The sequence below is a fragment of the Acomys minous genome, assembly GCF_964271855.1.
Source record: "Acomys minous genome assembly, chromosome: 7".
Lineage (NCBI taxonomy): Eukaryota > Metazoa > Chordata > Mammalia > Rodentia > Muridae > Acomys > Acomys minous.
In genome coordinates this window covers 109,407,409-109,434,237 of record NC_140488.1, presented here as the reverse complement: position 1 = coordinate 109,434,237, position 26,829 = coordinate 109,407,409, and the positions used below count along the sequence as shown (strand labels likewise).

Here is a 26,829-nt window from a genome sequence, read left to right as displayed (position 1 = left end):
AGACCAAGCTGGCCTTAGACTCACAGTGATCCACTTGCCTCTTCCTCCTTGGGTGCTGGGATTAAAGGCATGCACCGCCATGCCCAGCTCTAATGGCAGATTTTAGAGAGATGCAACAAAGCACATTTAACAGGGTAGTCAGAGGTTGGAAGCAATTCTGGGGTACATTAAAATACAGACGTTGCAAATACCGGATCACCTCCAGAGATCTCTCATGCCTACTGGAATTCCCCCAAATCAATGGCTCCTGACAGCATGTCAGAGGCTGGAGGCAGTTTGGGGGTGTGTCATGGTACAAGACCTTGCAAACACCAGATCACCTCCTAGACAGCCCACATGCAGTGAGCTCCCTTAACAGGGAGACTCTTGGCATTCTTGCTTTAAATATGTTTTCTCTCTTATCTTACACTCAAAAGAGTCCAGTATTAATGGAGTATTAAACATTTCTTTAGAAAATATCTTAGCATGGAACATAGTACAAAATGATGTAAAATCAGGACTCCTAATTTCTTATGTCACATAGCTTTATTAAAAATTACTTAATTCTATCATCCTTTCTTCCAGGAAAGTGAGGTCATATAGTGAAAATGTGTCCAGGTTGATTCTGAAGTAGGCAATGGCATTGGGGTGAAGCATCTGTGTCACACAGTGAATTCTATTCATTTTCTCAGTGACTTTAGTATAAAATTGATGCTGTGATTTTTAATATAGTATGTTGATATCTGATAGTATTAAATTATATTTAGAATGAAGATCATGAGGGGGGAAATTCCTGACAAAATATTAAGAATGTAGAACTAAGCACAAAACCACTTAAAAAAATCAACCCGATCCTTTTGCCTGATGATGTAACACAGACCCAATACATCTGCCAATTCAGATTAGGTATCACATTGAAGGAATAGATCATTTAGCCAACTGGTTAAGGTTTCCATTGGTCTCAAATCTCTACCCCCTCCCCACTAAATGGCAAGAAAATTAATGGAGTAAGGAAAGGAACACTATAGTCACCTTTCACATTTTAGATGCCTTGTGGGGTTCCAATACAAATAATGTATATTACTTTGAGACCTTGATGATTTTTATCTAATGTAGAGGTTCCAAGTGGAAGGGAAAGAGCCCAGGAAGACCCTTCTGTGAACTGTAGGGGAAGTTGTGAGTGGTTACTTTCAAGACATCTCTTGGATTAAAAGAACTTTCTGCAAGGAGAGCAGAATTACAAATGGAATTGGCTTTAGATATAGTTAGGGGACAGAATCATCCATGGCTTTGAATGCCTGATTTCTGAGCCAATGCAGCATTTGCCTTTGTGTGGAAGAAGCATTCTTTCCAAAGAGTGGTAATCTGAACCATATGTGGGCTGAAATGATTATGTCACATTAAACCTCAATTAAGAGACTTCTAAAGGGATCACATTTTACATAGAGACCTTTTATGAGAAAAGTCCCCCTTTTCTCTGCCTCGTGCCTGCTTTTCTTTCTTTCTGATTCTGTGGAAAACCTTTAGCTAATATGTCTGATACTTCTTTCCTTCACTAAGTCCAACTTCCTGAACACACTGAGTCTGTCTTTTACTTTATTGTCTCCCTTGGGATGTATATTTTGTAAAGCTAGTCACCAGGCATTTTATAGGAGTTAAGCTGTACATTCAGATTGAATATAAGCTAGAAATGCTCTTGAAATAGTAACTAATACCCATTTAATTTTTTGAACTATTTTTTTAATTGACAACAGATAGGAAGTCTCCATTCATGTTTATATCAGCTTCAGGAAGCAAACGGTACTATGGCATGGTAGCTTAAGCTGAAAGGGACTTTACTGTTGACAAGATAAGCACAGAGATAGCTGATATCTAAAAGTTATTCAGCAGCCAAACAAGGTCATCAAAGACCCTGGCGTAATTTTCATATCCATCCATTCTACTGTCCCCAGCTGAAATAGTCAACCCTAAGAATTTGTACCTCATGCTAACAAATTGGCTGTTGTGGTCTTAATCACTGTCCACATACAATACTCTCCAAAGCAGGTAGGGAAAAAAAAGGGAAGAGTTTTATCCTTTTGAACAGGTGACTTTTCTCTTTGGGGACAGCTTTACAGTATGTTCCTCCACAAACAGAATTATTTTCATTTGCCTTATACTTGTTTTCATGCCTATTCCTGAAGCAATTATTGGAAAGGGCAATCTATTTTAACAGGGAGGCACAATCTCTTCCCTGAGGAAGGGCAGCTTAGAGCTAACATACCCTTTGAGTGGTTAAGAAATGACTACCCAGGTCTGGTGGTGCCAGCCTCTGACTTCAGCAGCTTGATGAGCAGCAGAAGCAAAAAGATTGTACGTTCAGGGTCTGTGCATACTAAAGAACAAGTTCAAGGCTAACCTAGGTAACGTAACAAGACCTTGTCTTGGAATAAAATATTAAAAAAAAATCAAACAGTGAAGATAACAACTGACTGGTAGAGTGCTTCCCTACCATCCACAAGGTTCTAGGTTCAATCTTCAGTAATAAAGTGAACACATAACATGTGAGTCAATCAACTAGTAAGCAAAAGGTCTTGGATTCAATCCTCAGAGCTTCACAAAAAAAAGAAAGAAAGAAAGAAAGAAAGAAAGAAAAGAAAAGAAAAATCAAGAGAAGAAAGGAGACTGTGGCTAGTGGATATTGGACCAGCAGGTTCTGCCCTCCATAGATCCTTCACCTTGTTCGTTGCATACTTGCTCTGGCACTCCTCAAGAAGCCATTCACCTGTCAGTCATCCCAGAACCTACCACCCCATGTGTGCAAATGAAGATAGCACGGTGGGGTTGGAAGTAAGAAAAACTAGACTTGAGTCCATAACTTACCATTCATTAGCTGTAAAGCCTCAGACAAGTGGTCTAAGTAGTACTGGTCATAGGCTCGTGGTGTATGTTTTTTTCTGTTCCCAAGAGGATTCACTTGGTTAGAAAACATCTTGCTGTAAGTGAAAGGATAAACTAGGTAGGGAATAGAAGAAGAGTCAAACTGTAGTGCTCTTAAAAGCCCCATTCAGCCAACCCAAATAAAAGTGCTCTCTCTCGTTATCCAAAGATTTGTAGGTGGTAGCGGTTACTAAAGAAAGCTGCTCAATTTACTTTTACTGTGACAAAATACTTGTGAAAAAAATCAGTTGAAAGTATCAAACGATTCTCTTGGCTCACATGGTGAGCCAAGTCCATGGTGAACTGTCCTCATTGGTTGGGGACCTGTGACAAGTCAGAGCATTATTGAGAAGTGCTGATCACTTCATGATATCCAAGAATGGGGGCAAGTGGGGCTGCAGCCCCCACAGCGCTATAATCCTTTTCAAGGGCTCACCCCCAGTGACCTAAAAACCCTCCCATTCAGCCCCATTCCTTAACAGTTTCACAACTTTCCACTACCTCCACCCTGAGGACCAAGTTTTTGACACACAGCCCTTGGGGGACATTTCAGAACCTAACTATAGCAGAAAAAAAAAACCTACACACACACACTTCTCTCTGAATTGGCTTGCTTAAATATTTGCTAAGGTTTTTATGAAGGAAACATAATCTTCACTGGGTATTTTGGGCAAAAGGAAATTAAATGGAAGGATTAACAGATTTACAACATCATATGGACTCTAACAAGGGGAGTTGGAGAGTTTGTATCAGTGGTCAAAGATCACCTTGCTCTTGTCATTCCAAGTTTAGTGAAGTGTTGTTTCTTTGACTACCACCACCACCAATGTTACATTCTGTCTACCCAGTAATGGTGGAGAAGACACAGTGGGCATGGCATCTCACTGCTGCGAAATATCCACTAGAGCATATTTTATGCATCCACAACTGAGAAGACCTTCCTTAAGGCTGACAATTGACTAATGGGATTTCATGAAACTTAAAGCTTCTTACAGCAACTGACAGAATTTGAGCGAAGAGGCAGACTACAGAACAGAAGAAAAATATTTGTACATCTGACAGAGGGTTGGTGTTTAGAATATATAAAGAACTCAAACAACTAAATAGCAAGAAAATAAATGACCCAAGAACAAATGGTGCCAGGAACTAAGAGAGTTCTCAAAAGATCTACAAATGGCCAATAACTATTTTTTTTTTAATTTCAGTATCCTCAGCCATTAGGGGGATGCAAACTAAAAGTACATTGAAATTTCATCTTACTCCAAACAAAATGTCTGAGATAGAAACAACAACAAAGATTGGCGTGGTTGTGGGGGAAAGGGGAACATTTATTAACTGTTTGTGGAAATCAGTGTGGAGTTTACACCAAAAGCTAGAAATTTATCAACTATATGATCCTTCCACCATACAGAGATATCAGACCATGTATATTTATGGCTTTTCTACTCATAATAGCCAGGAAAATAAAATAGTCTAGATGCCCATTGGTAAAGGAATGGATACTGAGAATGTGGTACATTTACCCATGGAATAGTATTCAGTTATAAAGAAAAATGAACTTATTATATTTACAGATAAATTGTTGGAGCTGAATATAATCATTCTGGGTGAGATAACCCATTTTCAGGTTGAAATTGGAGTAGCTCTAGAAGTAAAAAATATAGTAAGGGACCATGGTGTATATGTGAGAGGGGGACATCTCAAAAGAAAGGGATAGAACACAAGTGGTATAAAATGGGAAAAAGGAGTAATGGAACAGGAAGGGTTGGATGGCATGGGGAATAGAAGGACAGGGTAGAGAAACGACTACAAGGAGATGCTAATGAGCTTGAAGACCTTTTGGAAAGTCACATGAAAACCTGGTACTGGAGAAGCTTTCTAAAATATATACCTAGGTAAAAAGAATTTCAGTAGAGTTACCCCATATATAATATGGTGTCTTAGTTAGGGTTACTATGGCTGTGATGAAACATCATGACCAAAATCAAGTTGAGGAGGAAAAGGTTTATTTGGCTTATGCTTCCATATCACACTTTTCATCACTGAAGGAAGTCAGGACAGGAACTCAAACAGGGCAGGAAGTTGGAGGCAGGAACTGATGCAGAGGCTATGGAGGGGTGCTGCTTCCTGGCTTGCTTTTCTTGGCTTGCTCAGCCTGATTATTTTATAGAACCCAGGACCATCAGCCCAGGGATGGCACCACCCACAGTGGGCTGGGCCCTCCCACATCAATCACTAACTTAAAAATGCCTTACAGGTTTGTCTACAGCCTGATCTTATGGAGGCATTTTCTCAATTGAGGCTCCCTCCTCTCTGATGATTCTACCTTGTGCCAAGTTGACATAAAACTAGCCAGTACCCAGGGGACAATACCTCCACAATACCATGGGAGTGAGTTACTTCTTTTGGATTTATTAGCCAGTGTGTACCTATAGACCTCCAGATAATACAAGCAATCGCCATTGCTCTTAGTTATTGTCTAGAAATTGATGATAAGACTCTATTGTTGAAGACATCACATATTTGAGTCACTGAAAGCAAGCTGGTATTGATGTGGGTGTGTCAACCCTACTGGGTAGCATTCAAACTGTTGGAGGGTGCAATGCATACCCTTGGGGGAGAAAACTAATCAATGGTTTTTACCTAGCTCTGAACCCCATAAACTATAATAATGACTGGTTTGTCAAGACATGCTCACTAAGGAAAATAGTGGCACAAATGTTATGGGAATAAACATCCATTTCTTGGTTGTATTTAAAGCCCAAGTCTTATCTTTATATATAGTGCATCTTTCAGCTCTCACCAGAGAAGCTTCTTTCTGCAGTAGGTAGTGATGAATACAAAGACCCACTACTAGTCCACATGCAGAGAATAAGATACTGAGGAGTGCACCCCTGCAGTGCTCAGGGCTCATCCCAGAAGAGGGGCAGAGAAGTTCTAAGAGCCTAAGGCAGTTGATGTCTGTTATTTATGAGATGTGCCAAGGCCATATACACATGAACCCACTGTATGCACAAGATCAATCCAGCCCAAATGCCAGCATTGCTGAGGCAAGTCTCACCCCTAGCTGAAGTGCTATTGCAATTGATGACCTCTGTGAGAGGGAGAGTTGGTTTTCTTCAGGGATACAGTTCCCAAGAGGCTGCCCATCCTCCAGAAGATGGGCCTTCACTCATTCAAATACAGGCATCACTAAATGGAGTCAAGGAGGGATGGAGGGAGGGATGGGGAGAGATCTCATGAACTTGGGAGAGAAAATAGTAGTGAAAAATATAGGCTAGATTGGAATGGGGTGGATCTTATCAAAATTGTATAGTTGGAATTATTAAATAGTGAAAATAGTAATAAACATAGAGTAATGCCTCTCTTTCATCTTCCAAATCTCTAAAACGCAGACTTGTCCACAGTCTATGAGTAGGGGAATCTGGGAACTATGCTTTGTGTAAACTTCTGACCTCTGAAACACCGAGAAGCAGTGAAACAAGAGATCCTGTAAGCGAGAGGCCCTAAACAGTGTTTGGTGTGGCTCACTTATTCATAGATATTTACAATAGGATTATTTTTACATAGAGGATTTGTGGTTGAAAACAGGCCACTGTGAAATACCTGTTTGCAATTTCTGGCTCTCTAAGCCTTGAACAACTGGCTATGTTATTATAATATACCTGACTAAAGTGCCTTCCATAAGGGATTTGTAAGTCGAGTTGAGTTAAGAAATTAGACCTAGATACTGAGAAATGTAATGGTTGCACCAGACAATTAGTACTAAGTGCTGTGTACAGTGATGTTATAGTCCTCGGGAAATATGGAATTGCTGGGGAGCTGAGGCTTTCTCTCTCAGGACTCACAGAATAGTAAGAAGTGAGAGTATTGGCCTGACTATTGACATTTTATGGTAGAAAAGATCAACCCTGCAGACCATACTTGATCATGAGGCAAATTCTTCTATGGCTGTCCAGGGCAATTGTTGGTCATATGCTAGATGCCTATATAGTCTCAGAAATTGTGCAAATGATTAACTTCTTCAAGCTTAACTCAGAAACTCAGGTGTGTGGAACTAAATAAACTCCGCATAAGGAGAAATATAGCCAATTCTAAGAACCTTGAAGTTTGTGCTTGGGTGCTATATTCTCATCGTGTTTTGGAACCACATGAGCCATTAAAATTCTAACCTTTGAAAGACTAAGGCTGGAAAGAAAGGTTTTTTCATAAGCACAAGAGGACATTAAAGTGAGCTACATGGATAAGATTGGGCTGGGGAAAAGTATGGCGAAAAGGATATAATCTGGAGCTCCAAGAAACACTAAGGTTTAAATGGCAGACTGATGGAAAAGCTGTGTCCAGAGACTGTTAGGAACAGAAGAAAAACACGGAAGCCAGTGTGGACCAAAAGTTTATGGAATGGGTGGGTGCCAACTCATGCTGGATCCTCTGGACCCTTTAATTGGGGTGCTGAGAGGGCTCTCTCTCTCTCTCTCTCTCTCTCTCTCTCTCTCTCTCTCTCTCTCTCTCTCTGTGTGTGTGTGTGTGTGTGTGATCATTGCTCACTGCGTTGCTCTTTTTAAATTTTGCATGATAATAAAGACTCACGTGGAACATTGTCGTTTCCCTGGGATAGACCTACAGCGGTGGAAGGCCTGGATCAAGGGGTCTGAAGCCAGGCTTTGGATTTATGTCTCTAGGTTGCATTCCTAGGTTTCATGTTCACACATTCACTGTTTCATATGGAATAATGAGAAGTCGGCCACTTTGTACAGCCTGGGAAGTCAAGAGATTGGTTGAGGAAGTCTGCAGCCAATCAGAATACGGGGAATGGCATTCTCTAGCTGGGAACATTTCTTCAAATGGCCACATTTCAGCTGCCCTCCTCACCTCACTTTTTGTTTCCATAGTCTCCATCTCTCATGAAGAACACGAGTGAAATGGGGGGGGGCATGAATTATGAGCTCACCTTGACAGAGATTTGAATAAGCTTCTAGGAGAGAGAGAGAGAGAGAGAGAGAGAGAGAGAGAGAGAGAGAGAGAGAGAGAGAGAGAGAGAGAGAGAGAGAGACAGAGACAGAGACAGAGACAGAGACAGAGAGAGACAGAGAGAGACAGAGAGAGACAGGGAGGGAGGGAGAGAGAGAGAGAGAGAGAGAGAGAGAGAGAGAGAGAGAGAGAGAGAGAGAGAGAGAGAGAGAGATTTTCCTTTTCTATTTCAGTATTTCAGTGGAAGGTACCTGGGAAGTAAATGTGTGGCTAAAAGGGCGCTAACTTACAGGTTGCTGATCAGCCTGAAGTACCTAAATTTAGGATTGCTATGTTTAAGTCTGAGACCTGCTTAGTGCTTCAAGGGTTAAGGATCTACTACTTACGGGAATTCGCATCTATATCTAATATTCTCTAAATGAATAAGCCCTAACTCCCCAATGAGTTTATTCCGAATAATACCATCCCCCACCCCAGCCTATGGGATTTGAGGTTAGTCAGACCCTTTAAGAACTTTTACTTTAGCCTCAGCTAGGAGAGGAACTCTGAGTAAACGCCAAGGCCTCTGTTTTAGCCTTCATTTCCTACAGATGTCCCAAGACAGCTGTATATTTCTGTTGTCATTAAGATAAGACATTTGATTTTCCTTCTTGGCCTCCATCCAAATTCATTTCAGCAGATGGACCTATTTCGGGTAGTACAAACAGTAGTTTGTACTGGGTTGTCTTTGCCTCCTGGCAGAACTGGGGGTGGAGTCTGAGTCACACACATTTTACGGTGTCTGCTCTGGCCTGAGCTTCATATACATTGGCATCGTCTCAGAGTGAAGTTGACGTTCTTTTTCTTTCCTGATTCCAGAATTTCAGATGGCTGTGTGGCGATTCCAAAAAAAAACCATTCTGAGGCTCATTTTGATTGGCTCTAGGCATCACAGCTCAGCCAGGTTCACTCTGAGAGGTTCCTGTCCCTTCATGAATGGCCACAGAAGCTTCTGCTCTTGGCTCTGCGATCTAATAACAAGCACCCCTTGCATGGATGATGCCAAAGCAATGCTTTGAAATATGCGCCCATCCAGTGTGGCTTTTCTTGCTGCCGTTTCTGTTCTTTTTTTATTGTAGGATCTGGAGACTCGGCTCTAGAAGACGGTGGAGTCTGGTATTCGCACTCTCTCTATAAAGGTGAATGCTTTGCTTATGTGCTGACGATGACCTGCTAATGCCATGAGGTTTCTCTTTAAGGCTGTGCAGAGCAGACTGTAATAAAGTGACCAGACAACACATTGAAGTACTAATTACCTAGCCAGGAAAATCAATATTTTAAAACAAACAAGTGTAGGCGCTCATCCTTCTAAAAGGAAAACAAAAGGAAGAAGGAAAGAAAGAAAGAAAAATCTAAAAATCTCAGAAGTGCTGCCTTTCAGCACGCCATGGTCATTTTATTCTCCTAAATGTCTTTACAGTCCTCACTTCTGCAAAGGCAAGCTGTAGCTGATGACAGTGAAAATCAAGCCTGATTCATACATTACAGCTAAAACTGTCCAGAGCGAACTGCCCATGGTTCACTCTGCACCCAGTGCTGTTAATGTACTGACTGAACGGAGCATGAAAACGCTTGATTTTCATGAGCTCATCTCATGCTCTTTCTGAGCCCAGCATGGCTCCTCAGATGATAAGTAAACTGTGTTGTTACTCGAATCAATTTTAACTTAATGTTAAGAAATCCAAATCTACATATTTCCCCCAGCATCCACTCCCAGCAGGTATAGAAAGCCCAAATGAAGAACCTTCTGTACTGGCTCAGGTAAGTATATCCACAAATAATCCTGTTGCTGCTTCCTTGAAGCCAGGGAGCTCAAGGCAGACATGAAGGTAAATGGAAGTGCTTTTTGTCTGAAACGACTCCCTCTTACTGCAGAGGAAACTTCTGAAGAAGACAGGCTGGTAAAGTTTCATTTTGACATTTGGCCCAGGAAACACAACCTAGACTGTTGGGATATTTCTGAGCTATGAGGATTGAAATAGTTCTGGTCAGCCTTTGCCTAAAGACCATTCTTCAGTAGTTTTCCAGAGAAGTGGGAAGTCTTTCTAGACAAAGACTGGTGCCTATGCCTAGGTGTGTTTCCACATGTGCTCTGATTTTTGAATGAAAAAATTCACTTATCAAATAATGTCTTTCTTCATTGTCTTGAGCGTTATGCAGCCCAACCAAGCACACCTTTTCTTATCAGATGTTTGGGGTAAGGACAGGCCCTGATTCATAAAGCTTTCTAGAAGTTTTTTTTAAAAATCTCTTTTTGAGTCCCTAGTTAAAAAAATATTCCCAACACATATGCAATGCAGAAACACTCCTACACAGTACCACTTCATTGTGCTCAATGTCCTTTGTCACCTCATAGTCTTGCAAGATAGAAAGTAGATCATATCCCTAAAAATATCCCTATCCCAGAACCTGCCCTGGACATCTAAGAATCTTGCATCTTTTCATTATAAGTTATTTCTCTTGTCTGTAGGAATTGTCACACTATACATTTTATATGTGTATATACACTTATCAAAACATGCTATGTACTTTAAATTTTTGCAATAGTTAAGGCTTTTTTCTTCTTGTTATTACTGTTATGATGAAGATTGAACCTAGGGCCTTATTCATTGAGACAAGTGATCAAGACTCAAGAGCTACACCTCAGCTTTTAAGTGTCACTAGTTCTAAAAGTTAGAGGGCAACCATGTTAATAGAATATATCTGTGGAATGTTGAGCTCCTTACGGTGTCTGGCACACGGTATATACTCAATAACTGATTTAAATTAAGTCAAATTCAAAAGAGGAAAGATTAAATAGCATACATTGTGTTCTCAGTATGTGACACCTTATTTATTGATTTGATTGTATTTATTTATTTACTTGAGTGCTGGGGATGGAATTTAGGGTCGATGGTTTTACTTGGGATACCACAGTGTATATTCCCACTAATTGAAGGAAGGAGAAGGTGTGTAGACATGTGTCAGTGTTACCCCCAGTCCCACTTATAGAAGAGGGAACCAAGGGTTATAGAGAGTAGGGAGTGAATCCTGTGTCACTCCCTCAGCTGACAGATGTTGCACTTGAGTCTGAACAGGTGTTCTGGCTCACATCCATAATGCACTAGTAGTTCCTCATTAGCCTCGTGCACCATGCTGCCTACTCCACAGACTCTATTTAATTACAGTGCTTATCACATTGGTCCAGGGGGATACAAAGGCTTTCCTGAGTAATCAGTTTGGATGTCTACTTGGTAAATCTTGTCTTAACTGCCACAGCACAACATCTCTCTTCCTCTAAGCCTCTATGTTAAATGTTTTGTTAATTCACTTTGACTAACCCATGGTGCTTGTATGCACATTAAATTCAAACCACTCACTTGTATTCCCATTGATATTACCAAAGAACTGTTAAACTGCCAATATACCTTCCAAAGATTTGTCTTGGAAAGTAATAAAATATAAAATGCCTTTTGTAAATAAATGAATATAATATTTTTTTCTTCACGTGCTGAAAACAGCACAGCTCTTGGATATGTGGTCAGCATTGCCAGAAGAATTTGAAGAGTCCAAATAAGGAAGGAAAACATGCTAATTGCATGCTGCATTCAAACATGTAAATTTGTGCTATACGAAAGCATACACAGATCTTACAAAAGTATACATTGCATGTGTAGACTGCATGTATAAAGTGTTCCAGAAAGGAAATGTTCTAGGAAGACCTGTAGGCCTTGTGTGTGCTGTGAACATCTGAATCCATATAGCAGAAATGAATAAACTCTAGGGTAAGCCCTCATCGCCTTTACTCAGGACAGCTAGGTATATTACTTGTGTCTTAAATGTCCAATCCATTCGCAACTTTCTGAAAACCATTGTATGATAAAAAGTACCAGCCAAAGGGAACCTGAAAGCATCAGAATAAGAAAGTGTTCTATTGCCAAAATCTGGACAGGATCCTTTAGCAGGGCTGAGTCACAATCAGAGGCACATCCTTAGGAGAGAATTCCTGGGAAAAATGGAGTGAAGCCTGTGTTCCTTTCTGGCCACATGATGGCGAACTTACTCCATTTACTGGCAGCATAGGGGCTGGTGGGGACTGAAGAGCCAGGCAGAGGTGGAAAAGTAGCTCTTGTTCAAAGCATTAACTCCAACCCACCTCAAGACTTGAGGGGGCTTGTCACTGACTCCCCTCATGCACACAGTGTAGGGAACTGATGGACTGGCTGCTGCAGGAACTCCTCCATTAAGAAGGTAGTCTTCAATCTCCATCACAGATTGTCATTATCAACTAACATCACCTATCCAGACCTAAACACATCTTAACCCCTAAACAATTAAACTTTGTTGTAAAACTAACCTACCTGCTAAGGCTACCTGCTCTTCAACTCCCTCAGAGACTTGAGAAGGAATAAATTTGATTACCTGAGTATGCCGGGAGTGCAGGTTAGTAGCTTTCCAAATGAAAAGATGACAGAAACAGTTTGCTGCCTGGAGAGTCACCCAAAACTCTCTATAACTTTGGAGCATCATCTTCATCCTTCTGGCCCAATATATCTGACAGACATATTTGTGAGGCAGGAACTATTGAGAACTTGCTTACCCTGTCTTGGCAGAGTTTGGCCATCAACTCTGCCTGCTTCTAAGCTTGCCCTTTTAAAGGCAGAATTCTGTCTGTGGTAGAAATGAGGACATTTTGCCCAGTGGCTATATTGCCACATTTGATGTCATCTCCATAAGAAGGTTCTTTGATGCTCATCATCTTCTTTGAGGTAGGCTGGGTGTTTCCAGGAGTTAATCTGTCTCATTGTCAATGAGTCTTTAAAGTAATATAAACATTGATTTACATTCAGAAATTCAGATGCACCAAGAGTGTGCAGATGTCTTCTTCAAGGCTGTCAAACACAAATAGCTAAAACACTAAGAATGTAACATTTATATAATTCCTGATTATGTCATGATTATTCTTACCATAGGTAATCTATTGTATATATGTGTAATAATATAAATGTATATGTACAAAAATAAAATAAATAAAGAAGTAGGTAGTCTTGTCCTTCCATTGCATAGTTCTCAGAGTCCTTCCAAAGACAGGAAAGAAGTCTGCTTTATTAGTGACATCCTAGGTATGGTTTGGGCAGCTGTTCAAGTGTGCTTCTCTGTTGCTGTGAGAAAACACTGACCAGAGCAATTTGTTGGGGAAAGGCTTTTTTTAATGTACAGGTCATATCAAAGGCAGGAACTCAAAGCAGGACCCTGGAGGCAGGAACTGAAACAGAGACTCTGCTGCCAACTGGCTTGTTCTCCATAGCTTGTTCAGCTTGCTTTCTTATATATATATAATATCCAGGATCACCTTTGCAGAGTTCGGTCCACCCACGCCCATGAAATGGGCCATCCCACATCAATCATTCTTCAAGAAAATGCCCTATAGACATGCCCATAGGCCAAGCTGACGGAGACAATTCTTCAGTGAAGCTTCCATCTTTCCACATGATTCTAGTTTGTTTCAAGTTTACAAAAACTAGCTAGCACAGTTACTATGAGATTAAAATAAAATTTTCCATCTGAGGAGGGTGTCACTCTTACCTAAATGGGGCATAACTAGGGACACCTGAAAAGAGTTGTTTCCTTACTGGGAACAATTGTAAGCCAAAATAATCCTCTATTATGAAGGCTGGCTTAGCTTAGTTCAAATTAGTAGACAAGAGTACTGTGGTTTTCCTTACTGGGAGGAAACAACAGTTAATTGACTCTGTGTTATGCATACATAGCTAGCATAAAAATTCACTATGGCATCAGTTAGTCTCAATAGATTAGGATATCATATTAAGGGAAATACTAGAAGAAACAAGTGCTTACTGAACATTTGATTTGTGCTCAGTACTCAGGTAGGTGATGGATATCCATACAGTCTTTATTCCGCATACCACTTGGCTGTTACTGGCATAGGAACTGACACAGAGTGTTGAGGTAGTTTGCCCACATTACACAGCTAATTAGGGGACCTTGGGTTCATATTTAGTTATGTCTGGTGCTCGGTCTCATAGCCATAACCTTCTTCTCTAGAGGGCACAGGGCACCACTGGAGGTCCAGAATCTGGACTCTAGCCAACCTGGGAGTGCAAGAGTAAGGGGCCACATTGTGTAAAACCTGTCACTTCTTATTTTTCCCTTTGTTTGTTTCTGCCTGTAGACACTCCATGGTGCTCCCCCATCAAGGTGAAGTATGGGGATGTGTACTGCAGGGCCCCTCCAGGAGGATACTACAAAACGTCCTTGGGGACCAGGTGTGATGTTCGCTGCAGGAAAGGCTACGAGCTTCACGGCTCTTCCCAGATCATCTGCCAGTCAAACAAGCGCTGGTCAGATAAGGTCATCTGCAAACGTGAGTAGACAAGACCTGTGCTGAGCCCTCAGGAACAAACCCGTTTCACTATGTGTTGAAGGTTTTCACCAAGTGGGGAGTTTAAACCAGTTGATTTCTTTGATATAGCAAAGGGGGTGGGTGCTTATTTTCCAGAGATGAGTATGGTGCACTGTTTGGAGAAAGAATAGGTAAGAGACCTTTTCCAGTGCACTGGTGATATTTGTTCAGTAAATACAGGGTTCCAAAGAGTTGTTGGTGACTTAGAAGCAAATAAGACACTTCTAGGGCTTATAGAGGCAAAAACCATGAGATAGGTGCACAAAGAGCCTTAAACTAGGGCTTTTTGGTAGTAGATTAAAGAAAAAGGATGTCATGAAAAACACATGTTCCGAGGAGTGGGCGGAGGGATGCAAGGAAGATTCGCTGAAGAAGTGATGTTTAGTCTGCTTAAGGGAGTGGGCCTGGGAAGGAGTTGATGCTGCATTTCAAGGGCGATGACTTAAAGCTGATCTGTGTAGTTCCTTGCTTGCTGGCTAACTCTGGAGGCTGGCAGACTACCTGCAAGACAAGTCCTGTGTTTCTACTATAGATACTACAGCATCATCGGGGAAGCCCATTTTGGATGCCTTTCTTATGCACAGTTGCCAATTCCTACTGGTTTGTCTAATGTTCTCCAAGTCTTCATCATACGTCCAAGTTTTGCACAGTATATGATTCATATAGTTGGGAAAACTGAGGCTCAGAACTGTAGTCATGTGGTCCAGAATACGTAGATGATATAACTGGATCTTTGTAGTCTATACTTAGCAATCTTTCACCAGGTTTCCCTGTGACCTGTTCCTAGCTCCTAGTATCTTCTGAGGGTCTGTTTGTTAGTTTTCTTTTTCCCCTAGAACTGGGATGTGAGCCCAGGGCCCGGCAACGCTGAAGAAATCTGCTGGGTCCCAACTTTAAAAACAAAAACAGTCCTTTTCATTTTAAGGCAGGGCCTCATCAAATTGAAAGGCTGATGGACACTCAGTTTGTAGCCCATACTGGTTTTGAACTTGCCATCTTCGTCCCTCAGTCTTCAAAGTAGATTGGGATTACAAGCCTGTGTCACCAGACACAACCACACTGACTCTCTTCAGCTTTCTTCAGAGAAAGTAAAAACAAAACAAAGCAAAGAAAAACAAAACTAAACAAAAACAAAAAAACAAAAATAAAACCAACTCTTAATACAAAAATTTATTTTCTTCCTGTGGCTTCTCTACCCATTTCTTGTTTGTTTCTTTGTGTTTCTTTTTGTTTTGCTTTGTTTATTGCAGTCTGGGAAATTACGCCTCAGTCTCCTGCATCTTGGAATTACAACTGTCAATCACCTGCCCAGCCTCATTTTTTCTTACAAGGGAAAGGCTCGTCCATGGGAAGTTCTATCCAATGACTGATTGGTAAAGGGTGATTTGCTGAATGGGAATTGCTGTCTTCCTTCCAAGGTGTCCCACCCCCAAGCAAACAATAAGCTGAAGCTGACTCTGTTACCCAGCAGCCCTTGCTGGCATCCTGCTCATCTTCTGCCTATTTTCACATTTTTTCCCCACTAGTCTCCTCTGGCAACACTTCCTTCCAAAAGTGTTAGCACACAGATCCTTCTCTCAGGGGTTGTCTCCAGAATTCAGTCTCAGACAACGGTGTGGCTGGAATGTGAAGGTAGCTTATTGTGACATGATACACCTTGTCTTCTGTGGGCACACAAGCAGCCATTGTTTAATGCCACATGCCCCATTGCGGCTCACTGTTCATTGCATGCTCTCAGAGTGTCTGGATTCTCAACCTGTGGGCAAAAAGAAGTACTGACTGTCTGATACTATCTTTTTCAGAAAAGCGATGTCCTACTCTTACCATGCCAGTAAATGGAGGGTTTAAGTGTGTCGATGGTGCCTACTTTAACTCTCGCTGTGAGTACTATTGCTCACCAGGATACACACTAAAAGGAGAGCGAAGAGTCACATGTATGGACAACAAGGCCTGGAGTGGCCGACCAGCCTCCTGTGTGGGTAAGAAAATATCAGAGACCTCGGGAGCCCAAATCTTTGGAGAGGAACAACGGGTCCTTGTTGCTATAATACACATGACAGGAAGCAACAGTGCTCCATGCTCGCAACCTAAACAGATAGCACTGTGGTCAGTAGCCCCTCAGGCCCTAGGCCTGCCCCTGGCCCTCAGTCTCTATCTTAGCTGACTTCAATGCACCCGGCTTCCAGCTGACTTTGATCCCTTTCTAGACCTGCTGCTGCCACTCCCGGGAACTTACTAGAAATTTGAATTCTCCTGTCCCCGTCTACTTCCTGAATTTATAATTCTGGAGGTGGAGGTCAGCACTTGGCATTTTCTGTGGCCCTCTAGGGATTTTAAGGTCTTCAAATAGAGGGCCACTGACTTCAGACACGGCTTCTCAAATTTTCTCAAATTCTCTGGGAACCTTGAGAAAAATGCAGATTTTTTTTTTAACTCAACAGGTTTGGGGATTAAGGTTTTGGGATTAAGGATTTATGCTGTAAGAGAAAGTTTCTGAACTGTGAACGACAGGCATTTGGGGGCAGATTTTGCTATGGTCCTTAACCCTTTGCACCATATGATATTTAACAGTGTTCCTGGATTTTACTCACTAAGTGTGATTAGTTGTGGCTGTCAGAAACATCTCTTGACATCTTTTTTAGTGGGCCTGGGGAAGAAAATTAACTCCTTTGTTGACAACCACTTGCCTAGGGGCAGTGCATCCTCATCGTAGCTACTTGTACTTGCTACCAAGGTATCTTTCAGTGGCCTACTTAGAGAGTCTGCTTTAACCAGCCTGACAAGGAGGCAGCTGGCAGAAGCTAATAGGATTCTAAGAGCATCTCAGATGATTTTCCTCCTGGAGATCCAGGATTGCTGTCTAGAGGCAGCATTTCCCAAGAAATGAAATTCTCAAGAAAATTGCAAATTCCCCACTGGACCTAAAATGGGCAAGCTTAGAAATTCTGGAGTCAGGCCCAATAGTCTGCTTCTTTAGAAGCCAGCTAAGCCTGATTCTGGAGTGAGCCAAAGCTGGAAAGCCTGCTGTAGGAGTTCAGATTTAGGAAGGAATTTCATATCTCTAGCTTCAAAACTGCTGTCCTTGCCTCCGAAGCATCACAGCAGGAGGAGGACAGTTAGGAAGGCGGAGTCATGAGATCCAGAAAACCTAGGCAACAAGTACCCACCTTTGGATTCTGGTATCTCTTTAGCCCTTGGGACATCCAGCTCTAGGGCAGTGTTTTCTGTAAGAACTGCACTGAAGCCTGAATGTCTCATGTACTGGAATTGTTCTGAAATTTCTCGGCAAGTGCTTGAGAACCCACTGTTGCACAGGACCCTTTCCGCCCAAACTGTGGGAGCTGCCAAGCCCTGCCCTCAGAGAATATTAAAACCCAACTCCAAATTGTTCCTTTTTTGGTTTTGTTTCTGAGACAAGAGTTTCTCTGTGTAGCCTTGGCTGACCTAGTCTCACTCTGTAGACCAAACAGGTCTCACACATTGTACTCTTCAATAGAATTTTATTAATTCTTTGAGAATTTCATCATATTCACCCCTAACTCCTTTCCCTAACTCACCTCCCCAATCCCACCTTTATATGGATGAAAGCTGAGAGGTCACTTGACTTGCTTGATGTTGCATGGAGCACTATCTGAGATTACATCCTCAGGCTCTGTATGTTGAAGTTGCTTACTCAGGGGACTGATTTGGTCCTGATGCCAAAGGCAGGTGACCATAGGAACTTGGTTCCTGTCTTGCCTGTGCCTGCCCATTCTCCAGCAAACTGCCTAGTTCAGTCTCCTAATGTATTTTAACACAGAGATTCCTTGGCTGCTCAGTGTCCTGGGAGACAGGGGCACTTACTTTAAGATCAAGAGTTAAATCTGATGCTGTCCTTTAAGGACCAACCTCAGACAACACCCCTGCCTGAGGCTTAGGAGATTTTCCATGATGGCAGTAGTGTCCATTGTCTTCATTGGCAACATGTCATTCTTACTCTGATGTTATGACAAGGAAGCAGCTGAAGTGTGATTAACCTCCTCCTTTAACAGTTATTGCCTACACCATAACTTTAATCTATTTTAAAACAACAGGCCCAAATAAACTCTCACATGATTAATCCAGATTTATCCCAGGCTTCTTTTCTTCTAGATAAGTATTTGTGTTGGCCAGTGATCAGGACATAAGCTTTTCAAGCACAAGGAAATTTAATGTAGGGACCTGGTTATCAAGGCATAGGAAAGGCTAGCGAGATGGCTCAGCAGCTAAGAGTATATGTGCACCAATCTTGCAGTAGACTTGAATTTGGTTCCCAACACCCAAGGTGGTTGGTTTATATCTGTGTCTAAGTCTGTTCTGAGGAGATCTGATGCCCCTTTCTGAAGGCAACTACATATACATGGCATACACATACATTGGTATTCACACACAAATAAAAATAATTGAAGGAATCAAATTAAAAGTACAGGAAAATGGAAAGAGTAAAACTACAAATGTATTTGCATTTGTTTTTCATTACTGTGATAAAATGCTTGATGTTAACAACGCACAGGATGAACGGATTTATTTTGGTTTATGGTTTCCTTCAGTCAGTCACACTGGGAAGACCAAAGCAGATCATTTTATGGTGTCCAGGAGAGGAGGGATCTACAAAAGAGTCTAAGAGAGAGAAGGTGAGGGAAGGAAAGAGGGGTGAGATATTTCTGTTTGCTAGATTTCTCCTTTTCTACCTTTCATTCAATCTAGGCCCCCGGGTATGGGATAGTGTCACCTATATTTAAGGTGTCTCTCTCCCTGTGTTAATCACATTTGGAAATGCCCACATAGGCATAGCCAGTGGAGTGTCTCATCAACTCCCTAGTCAATTTGGCAACCGAGATTAACCATTGCAATGTTATCATCAGCAACTAATTACAGCGAGAAGCCACTGTTGATCACAGACTAGACGAGCAACAACAGTGAAATGGTAGTGTCAGCCACAACTCTTCCCGGCCTTGAAATCATGATGGATGAAGTGGAAGAGCTCAGGAACTATTCACTGAAGGTGCTTATGGAAATACAATGGCTTCTACCGACTCTCTGCCCTCTATCTCATGCCAGTGAGACCTGTGTGGCACCTAGATGACAAAGGAATATACACAAATATTGTATTAAGACTTAGTGTTGGTCCTAAGAGGACAGTATTAGCAAAGTTGAGTGCCATCAAAATGTTCAGCAGAATCACCTTTCTGTGAATGTGTGGTGTCTTCTGAATCCTCTTGTCTTCATTGAGAAAAAGTCCCAAGAACTCCTGGTCAGTGAAAACAGATAGGATGTTGGGAGGGGGTGAGATCTGGACACGCCCATCGCGAAGTCCATGGGTTCAGAGCAGAAGGGCACCACCTCTAGCATCTTCCTGGCTTTGCAGTGTGCAAACTCGCTCTTGACAACAAACCAAAAGAAACCAATCAAGTCTCCAGTCCTTTGTATTGGAATGAGGAGAGGTTTTGGTGTGGGAGAGGAGAAACACAGAGCTCTTTCTGCTAAGCAAGCTTTGGCAGAGCACTCGAGGGACATACTGTTCAGATTTCCAGATTGTGCACAACAATGGAAAGAAAATGCTGATTGTTCTCAAAAAGCAACAACCATGTCTAAAGCCAGACCAGATGGCCCTGGAACTTGACCAGAGGGAGAGTTAAAAAAAAAAAAGAACCCCAATTTTAGGCAGTTTATCTTACCATTTGCTGAGACAAGGTTCAAGTGTATTGGAGGAAAGGGAATTATGTATGCACCTAGGTGGAGATGGAAGCGGGAGGTGCAAGGTCCCTAAGAACTTAGAGATCCAAGGTAAATGAAAAGAACAGATAAAGTAAACTGGCAGTGCTTTCTGTGATTTTGGTGACAGACAAGCTGGAGTTTGTCCCCAGTGAATTTGACTCCAAAGCTATCATTTACTCCCTTGGCTTTATTAATAAGTTGCTTGTGTGCTGGCATAACTTTGCGCCTCATGCTATTTTCAGAGCTGACTCGTGGTGCTTGAGTTGGTCCCAGGTTTCCACAAAACCTTAAACAGCACATTTTGGCCAGAACTGTGCTGAGTGCTGAGAAAATTAACCCAGTTCTCTTCCAAACTGGGAAGGAATGGGAAGACTGGGCCTTCTTTGACTCCAAGGTGGCCAGTTCTGCGGTCTGGCTAATTTGTAAGTGCCACAAGTCAATGGACAGTAAGAATGAGCACAAATCCTCATTTAAAGACTACATTTTAAGTAGACATGCCTCTCTGCTATGGACCAAACATTTTCCTATTTCAAAACCAGAAGAAAAAAATTAAATACAGTTTTAAAAGCTCTAATAAAGAAAAATTAGCAAATGCCTTTTGATATGAAGAGAGGAGCCATTTTGATACTTTAACAGAAGGTACTGTACATACCAGCTTAGCTGGTGTAATTCTCTCCTTTTAAAATATTTTTCTAGAGAGTAGAGTGGACAGTGATTCAGCCACCCAAGTTAATTCCTCTAATCAAAAAATGTTTGAGACATAAGATATGGAAACTGATGGCAGACATTTTTGCTGTCTGTTGTCTTGGTTTAACCAGAGACCCATGGGAGTATTTGTTGGGCTGCAATTCATTATTTCATTACCACGGATATCAGCAAGCCTAAGCATAAATGCACCAGTGCATTGCTACAGAAGATCTCTGAAAACTTTTTCTGTGTTGGCAAGTCCACATCCCATCGGGAATCTAATTTCAGTTTTAAGACCACTTGGCTGATGGAAATACTGGTTTGCCTCTTCTCATTTACCATTATAACTGAACAGTCAAACTTTTAGTGGCTGACTCTAATATAAATGAGTTTGCGGTCGGGCATCTTTAGTTGTGGCGCTTGCTCATTGCTTCCCTTCTTGTTTCGTTTTTTTATATCTGGAAAGTTCCTTGAAGTCTTCTACTGCCAAAGAAATAGAACCACTTCCCAGAGCCATCCACAGGGATTGCCCTCTGGCTGGAGAAAGGAAAAAGTTGGGCAACTTTTCAAAGAGACATCATGTTCTGCCTTTGGCAGTCAGTTGCTTCATGTGCACCCCCAAGAAATAGATGCTTCTGGCCTCCATTATCACTGAAAGTCTTTTAAAGTATACATTTATTTGAACTACAATTGCATCTTTTTCCCTCTTCTTTTCTTCCCTCCAGCCTCTCTCAGGTACCTTCCCTCTAACCCTCAAACTCTCATGTTTGTCTTGCTCATCTGTTGTGGCACAGGCCAGAACTAAATGGTTTCAAACGGCAAATGATCGATCAAAGGGACACCCTGAGCTGAAATGCGGGTGGCATTCTGTGGGGATGGCTGCCTTCTGCTAGCCAGAATAATGCCTCAGGTGATAATGATTAAGGGACTGGAGGGTCTAAGATGGGCTTCCTGAACATATAAAGCACTGCAACTCAGGAAAGCTGAATTGACTAGAGTCTAGCTCAGTCTTTCCCTCTTCTCCCCCACCCCCACCCCTGCCCTCTGGTTTTTGTTTGTTTGTTACCTCCCACCATGAACTAACAATATTTGAGTTGCTTTACATGGCAACTGCTTCCAAACTTGTGAAATCTGAAGGTGCCAGGTTCTATACCAAGAGCCTAGGTCTGAAACTGACAGAGGACTCTTGAGTTTATTGTTAGTTGTTGACCAAGACATTATTGTCCCTGTGGACCTCTTCCTTACTTCAAGTCCCTATATGGTTGAACATGTTAAAGATTCCTGGGTAAATGGTTCTGCTTCCAACGTTGATACAGTACAATAGATTTGATTCTTGTATTTTGTACTCAGAAAGGAAAGTGAAATACAGAGAAGGGATGTGGTTTGGCAAATATCTCAAATGAATATTTGGGACAGAGAACTGAGAATGGGACCTTCACAGAGACTTCAGGATTTCCACACAAGAAGTGCCTCTGCGGGCATCTGGACTTCAAGGGGAATAGCGATTATGTTTCTGTAATAACCTTTTTCTATTTTATTCATGGAAATGTATTCTATCCTATAAGAAGCTATGGTGTCCATGGGTAGAATAATAAGCATAGCTCTCTGGAACATCAGCTGATCCACAGTCTGGTCCGATCAATTGAGAGAGAGGGCAGTTGTTTAAGGAGACTTTAGAATCCAGTCTTTTTGATGCTCTTTGAGGATTTATACCCTGTGGTAAACAATCTAAAAAGCACTGGATACAAACACCAGGTCAAAACAACAACAACAACATACACACACAGATGGAAAGGAACATTTGAGTTCTTAAAATACATTTAAAATATGTCATTGTATCTTTAAATAGCAGACCTCAAGGAAATTCCAAAAGAAGACTCCGAAAACAAAAACAAAACAAAACAAAACAAAACAAAACAAAAAAACCCAAACAAGCAAAAATAAAATATTACTTCCTGTGTGGTATGACTTTCATTTGTTTTGTGTTTTGAGACACTCTCTTTCTGAACAACTGGGCCGCATTTAACGAGTCATTGTTAGACAGACACGAGCTGTCTTTGGGAATCTCTGAGACTCTCCATACCCCCTCCCCATAACCTGCTTTGGAGTGTATTCGTTTGCACTGTCAGTTCACCTAGTTGACAAGGAGAATAGTGTGCCATTCACATTTAGTCTACCTGATGCAGAGACCAAGAATCTCTCTTTGCTCTTATAAATGATGACACACGAAGTAATTTTACATGGAAATCAATAAGCTGGCCACACCTCTTTTTTCTGTGCTTTACCTTTTACGTAAACATATTTTCTGAAAAGCAATTGTCAGCTATCTGACTGGTGGGCAGCAGATATTCACCAGTTGTCTTTCTGATTCAGCGAAAACTTTGAAATGTTCATCTGAATTATGAAAGCATGTCTTCTGTTACTTAGCATAGAAACAAAGGTGGGGGATTATTTTAAGGAACCTAGTAACTGCAAGTGGGTACTTCAGAGAGATTTAAAATGTATTTGAACTCATTGTGACTCATATACATTCTTTTGTCAGTCCTTAGGGCATAGCTTTCACATTTTAATGTTGCTGGAGCCAGGATGAATCTTTTTCCTTTTAACACATTTTTCTTTAACATTTTGTACTGATTTATTACATAACAAGATACAATGGCAGGCTCTAGCTATTATGTTTTCTTGTTTTTATAGTTTTTTCATTCTTTAATTTCTTTTTTATACACATTTATATTAGTACACATATATAAAATAAGCTACACACAGCAAGAAGAACCACGGAACAATCAGGAATTCTACTGAGGTTACATTCATAGTGTTTTGGCTGTTTGTGTTTGGCAGCCTTGAAGAAAACATTTTCCTACCTCGGCGAGTCTAAAATTTTGAATGTAACTCAGTATCTATCATATCTAATATCTATCACTTAAAACATCTATCTAGACCTAAAATCATCTTAACCCCTATACAACTAAGCTTAATTGTGAAACTAAACTATTTGGTCTTCAACCCCATCAGAGACTTGAGAAGGAGTAGAATTAATTACCTGAGTATACAGGAATTGCATATTAGCAGTTTCCAAATTAAAAAAAAAATAACAGAGACAGTTTGCTGCCTGGAGAGTCACCCAAAACTCTCTATAATGTTGGAGCATCATCTTCAGCCTTCTGGTCCAATATATCTGACAGACATATTTGTGAGGCAGGAACTATTGAGGATTTGCGTACCCTGTCTTGGCAGAGTTTGGCTGTCAACTCTGCTTGCGTAGGGATGCATCTTATAGTTGATCATGGCTTAAATTCAGTGATACATGATAGTCAATTTAAGATCAATGCAATATGCAATAAGGCTATGAATTCATAGTACACTGAAGCTTGACATAGAATGAAAGCAAATTTGGATAACTAAAGGTAAAACTATTTGAGTTAATATCCAATGTCCATAATTTTTTTACACTACATAAAATGAGAAATCCTTAGAAAAGATACAGGGGGGAGTATTTGAGGGCATTTACTTGTTGCATTTAATCTCTGAGAGATGTGATTCAGTATCAGAGAGGATATTTAATTTCCACCCAGGTTGTAATAGCATTGAGATAATTATTGGCTGATATGTGAAGCAATGCAAAGCTGACTGGTACAAGCTGTCTTTAAATCCATTCCCTACCTGCGTGGCATCAAGGAGAACTGGTAAACTTTATAATTTCCTCCTGCGATTGCACTTCAGCTTTGATTACAGCCAACACAATCCAATGTAGAATTAACATCTCATTTATTTCCACCCCCCATTATCAACATGTCTTTCTAGGGAAAGGGTGGAGTAACTTAAATACTGCACCTAAACCCTGTGAGTCTCGGTGTGAACAGACATAAACTGAGAGAGATAGCTCCATTACACATCCGTGGTATTCAAGCTTGCCCTATCCATAACAGTGCTGTCCTCTGTCTCCTGTTATATGTGATTTGTGATGAGATATGCACTCCAATACACTATAGACTCTGATAAAGTTTTAGCATCAGATTCCTTTGCACCTCCCATGCCATCATTTGGAATGACACCCTTGGAGAAAATTGGCAACCATGAAAGGTTTGTTGCGCTGAATCGAAGCAAAGATGGCGATGATGCCTTTGCTTGGTATTCTACAACACTGTCTTTAAATCTGTCACTTAAAGCTGGATGGCTTCTGGCTTTAGCTGAGTAACTGTGTTGTGGCCAAGTCAGCGTGTAGAGTTAGGAAGTATACAGCTAGTACATATAGCCAGGGCAGAGGATGGCAGGCCTGGTTGTTTTGCTAGTGGGTCCTAAATGCTCTTTAAAACTCAACGGGAGAGAAAAGGTAGAAGAGCAATTCAGAGTGAATTATCTCCTCGCAAATGGTAAGTATCTAGAGGTCTTGCTTTATCAGACTTTGAGTGCTGGACACCAGTTTGTTAACAGAGTATTTCCTGATTGGGTTATCTTTTCAAGATTTGGAACCTCCTAGAATCAAGTGCCCAAGTGTGAAAGAACGCATTGCTGAACCCAATAAGCTGACAGTCCGAGTGTCCTGGGAAACCCCAGAGGGAAGAGATACAGCAGACGGCATTCTTACTGAGTAAGTTAAAAAAAAATGAAACTTGGCAGCTGGAATGCCCTCTCTCCCCCCTCTCTCTCTCTCTCTCTCTCTCTCCCTCTCTCCCCTCTCTCCCCTCTCTCCCCTCTCCTTTCCCCTCCTCCCTTCCCCACTCCTTGAAGCCTTGTACATTTTAGGAAAGCACAGGTGCTGACCTATATCATCAGCCTATGTTGTCTCTTAGGAAATGTCAGAACATTTACTATATATGAAACATTTTACTTCCCAGAGTGGGGTGTATCTATGCCAATTTATTCGTGTTTCAGACCTGGTCCCTCTAGTCACCATCTAATATACTACTACGTAGCTTATTTATATGATTTTAATCATCTTCTCTACAATGCATTCAGCACCTTATCCCTAAAGGCAAGAACCTGGCCCATAGTGAGCACTCAATTAACATATACTGCTGGAAGATGGGAAGAAAGGTAACAAGGGGTATAGGGAAACAGGACAGAAAAGGAAACAAATGAAAAAGAATGCATCTGGCTAATTCAGGGGTCTACTCTCCCTCATTGCTTACAAAACTGGGCTCCTTCTCATGTCCTCAGGCCTTCCTACGTCCCCACAGCCATTGGTAAGCCTTCTGTGTCTCCCATGCTAAGCCAAATACTGTTCTCCGTGTTAACTCCACAGTTATGGATTGATGCAGGACTTTTCCATTCCTTGTCTATTGTCTGTTCCTGTTCCCAAACTTTTCATTTTTTGCTTTTCAACTTTTGAGCATGTCAGACACTTAGAAAAGGTTGTAATCCATCCAAGTGGAGGCATCCTCTGACTCCTCCCGTGCCCAAGCCTGTTTTCCTGCGTGATTGCATTCATTGTTTAATGACAAGCTGAGTAATGGGGAGTCACCATTAGTTCAGGCCAGTCACATGTTGTTCTAATGTACCATTTGGAAATGTACCCTCACTATATTTCCTAGGAGACCCCTACTTCATGTCAGCATGCTTATCTATCAATTAAAGTTCATGGCTCAGTTAGACCTTCTGACACATGCCCCATTTCTGGACAATAACATGCTTCTGACTTATATAATTTTGGGCCATGAGGCATGGGCAGAGTTTCTAAAAATCTTCTTAACCCTGCGGGGATCATGACAAAACATTTTTTTTTGTACACAGTTGTTCACACTAACATAACATTTACTAATAAGAGGGGTTAAGTTTCTTGTTCACATTTTATTCCTGAATTCTACTAACCCCCAGCGTATCATCTACTTTAAATAACAGGATTAGGTTTTTCAACTATAATTTCTCAAAGATAGTTTGGTCATTAAAGTATTTAACTCTTGCTACATATGCAGATCTTAACTCCCTTAGGAGAAACATTATGGAATTGAGTTTACAAGGTAAGCCGTATGAAAAAAGCAAGTCACTATACACAGATGAACACGAATATACAATATGTCTATAGTATACACACATATACGTCTATGTATACATAAAATTTTAGAAAAATCAAGTCCAAGATAGTAGAATTGGGG

The 26,829-nt window shown here is 41.2% G+C and overlaps 1 protein-coding gene across 2 annotated transcripts in view; it reads left to right on the top strand.

Moving 5' to 3' along the window:
- The window catches only part of SRPX (sushi repeat containing protein X-linked), an 80,976-nt gene that overhangs the window by 40,748 nt on the left and 13,399 nt on the right, over positions 1-26,829 (top strand). The window contains exons 2-5 of one of the 2 annotated variants that reach the window (XM_084788858.1): positions 8,988-9,047; positions 14,081-14,272; positions 16,114-16,290; positions 25,199-25,325. In XM_084788858.1, coding sequence (XP_084644984.1) covers positions 8,988-9,047; positions 14,081-14,272; positions 16,114-16,290; positions 25,199-25,325 — 556 coding nt within the window. The remainder of the gene's footprint in view (positions 1-8,987; positions 9,048-14,080; positions 14,273-16,113; positions 16,291-25,198; positions 25,326-26,829) is intronic. The other variant, XM_084788859.1, reaches the window with a different exon arrangement.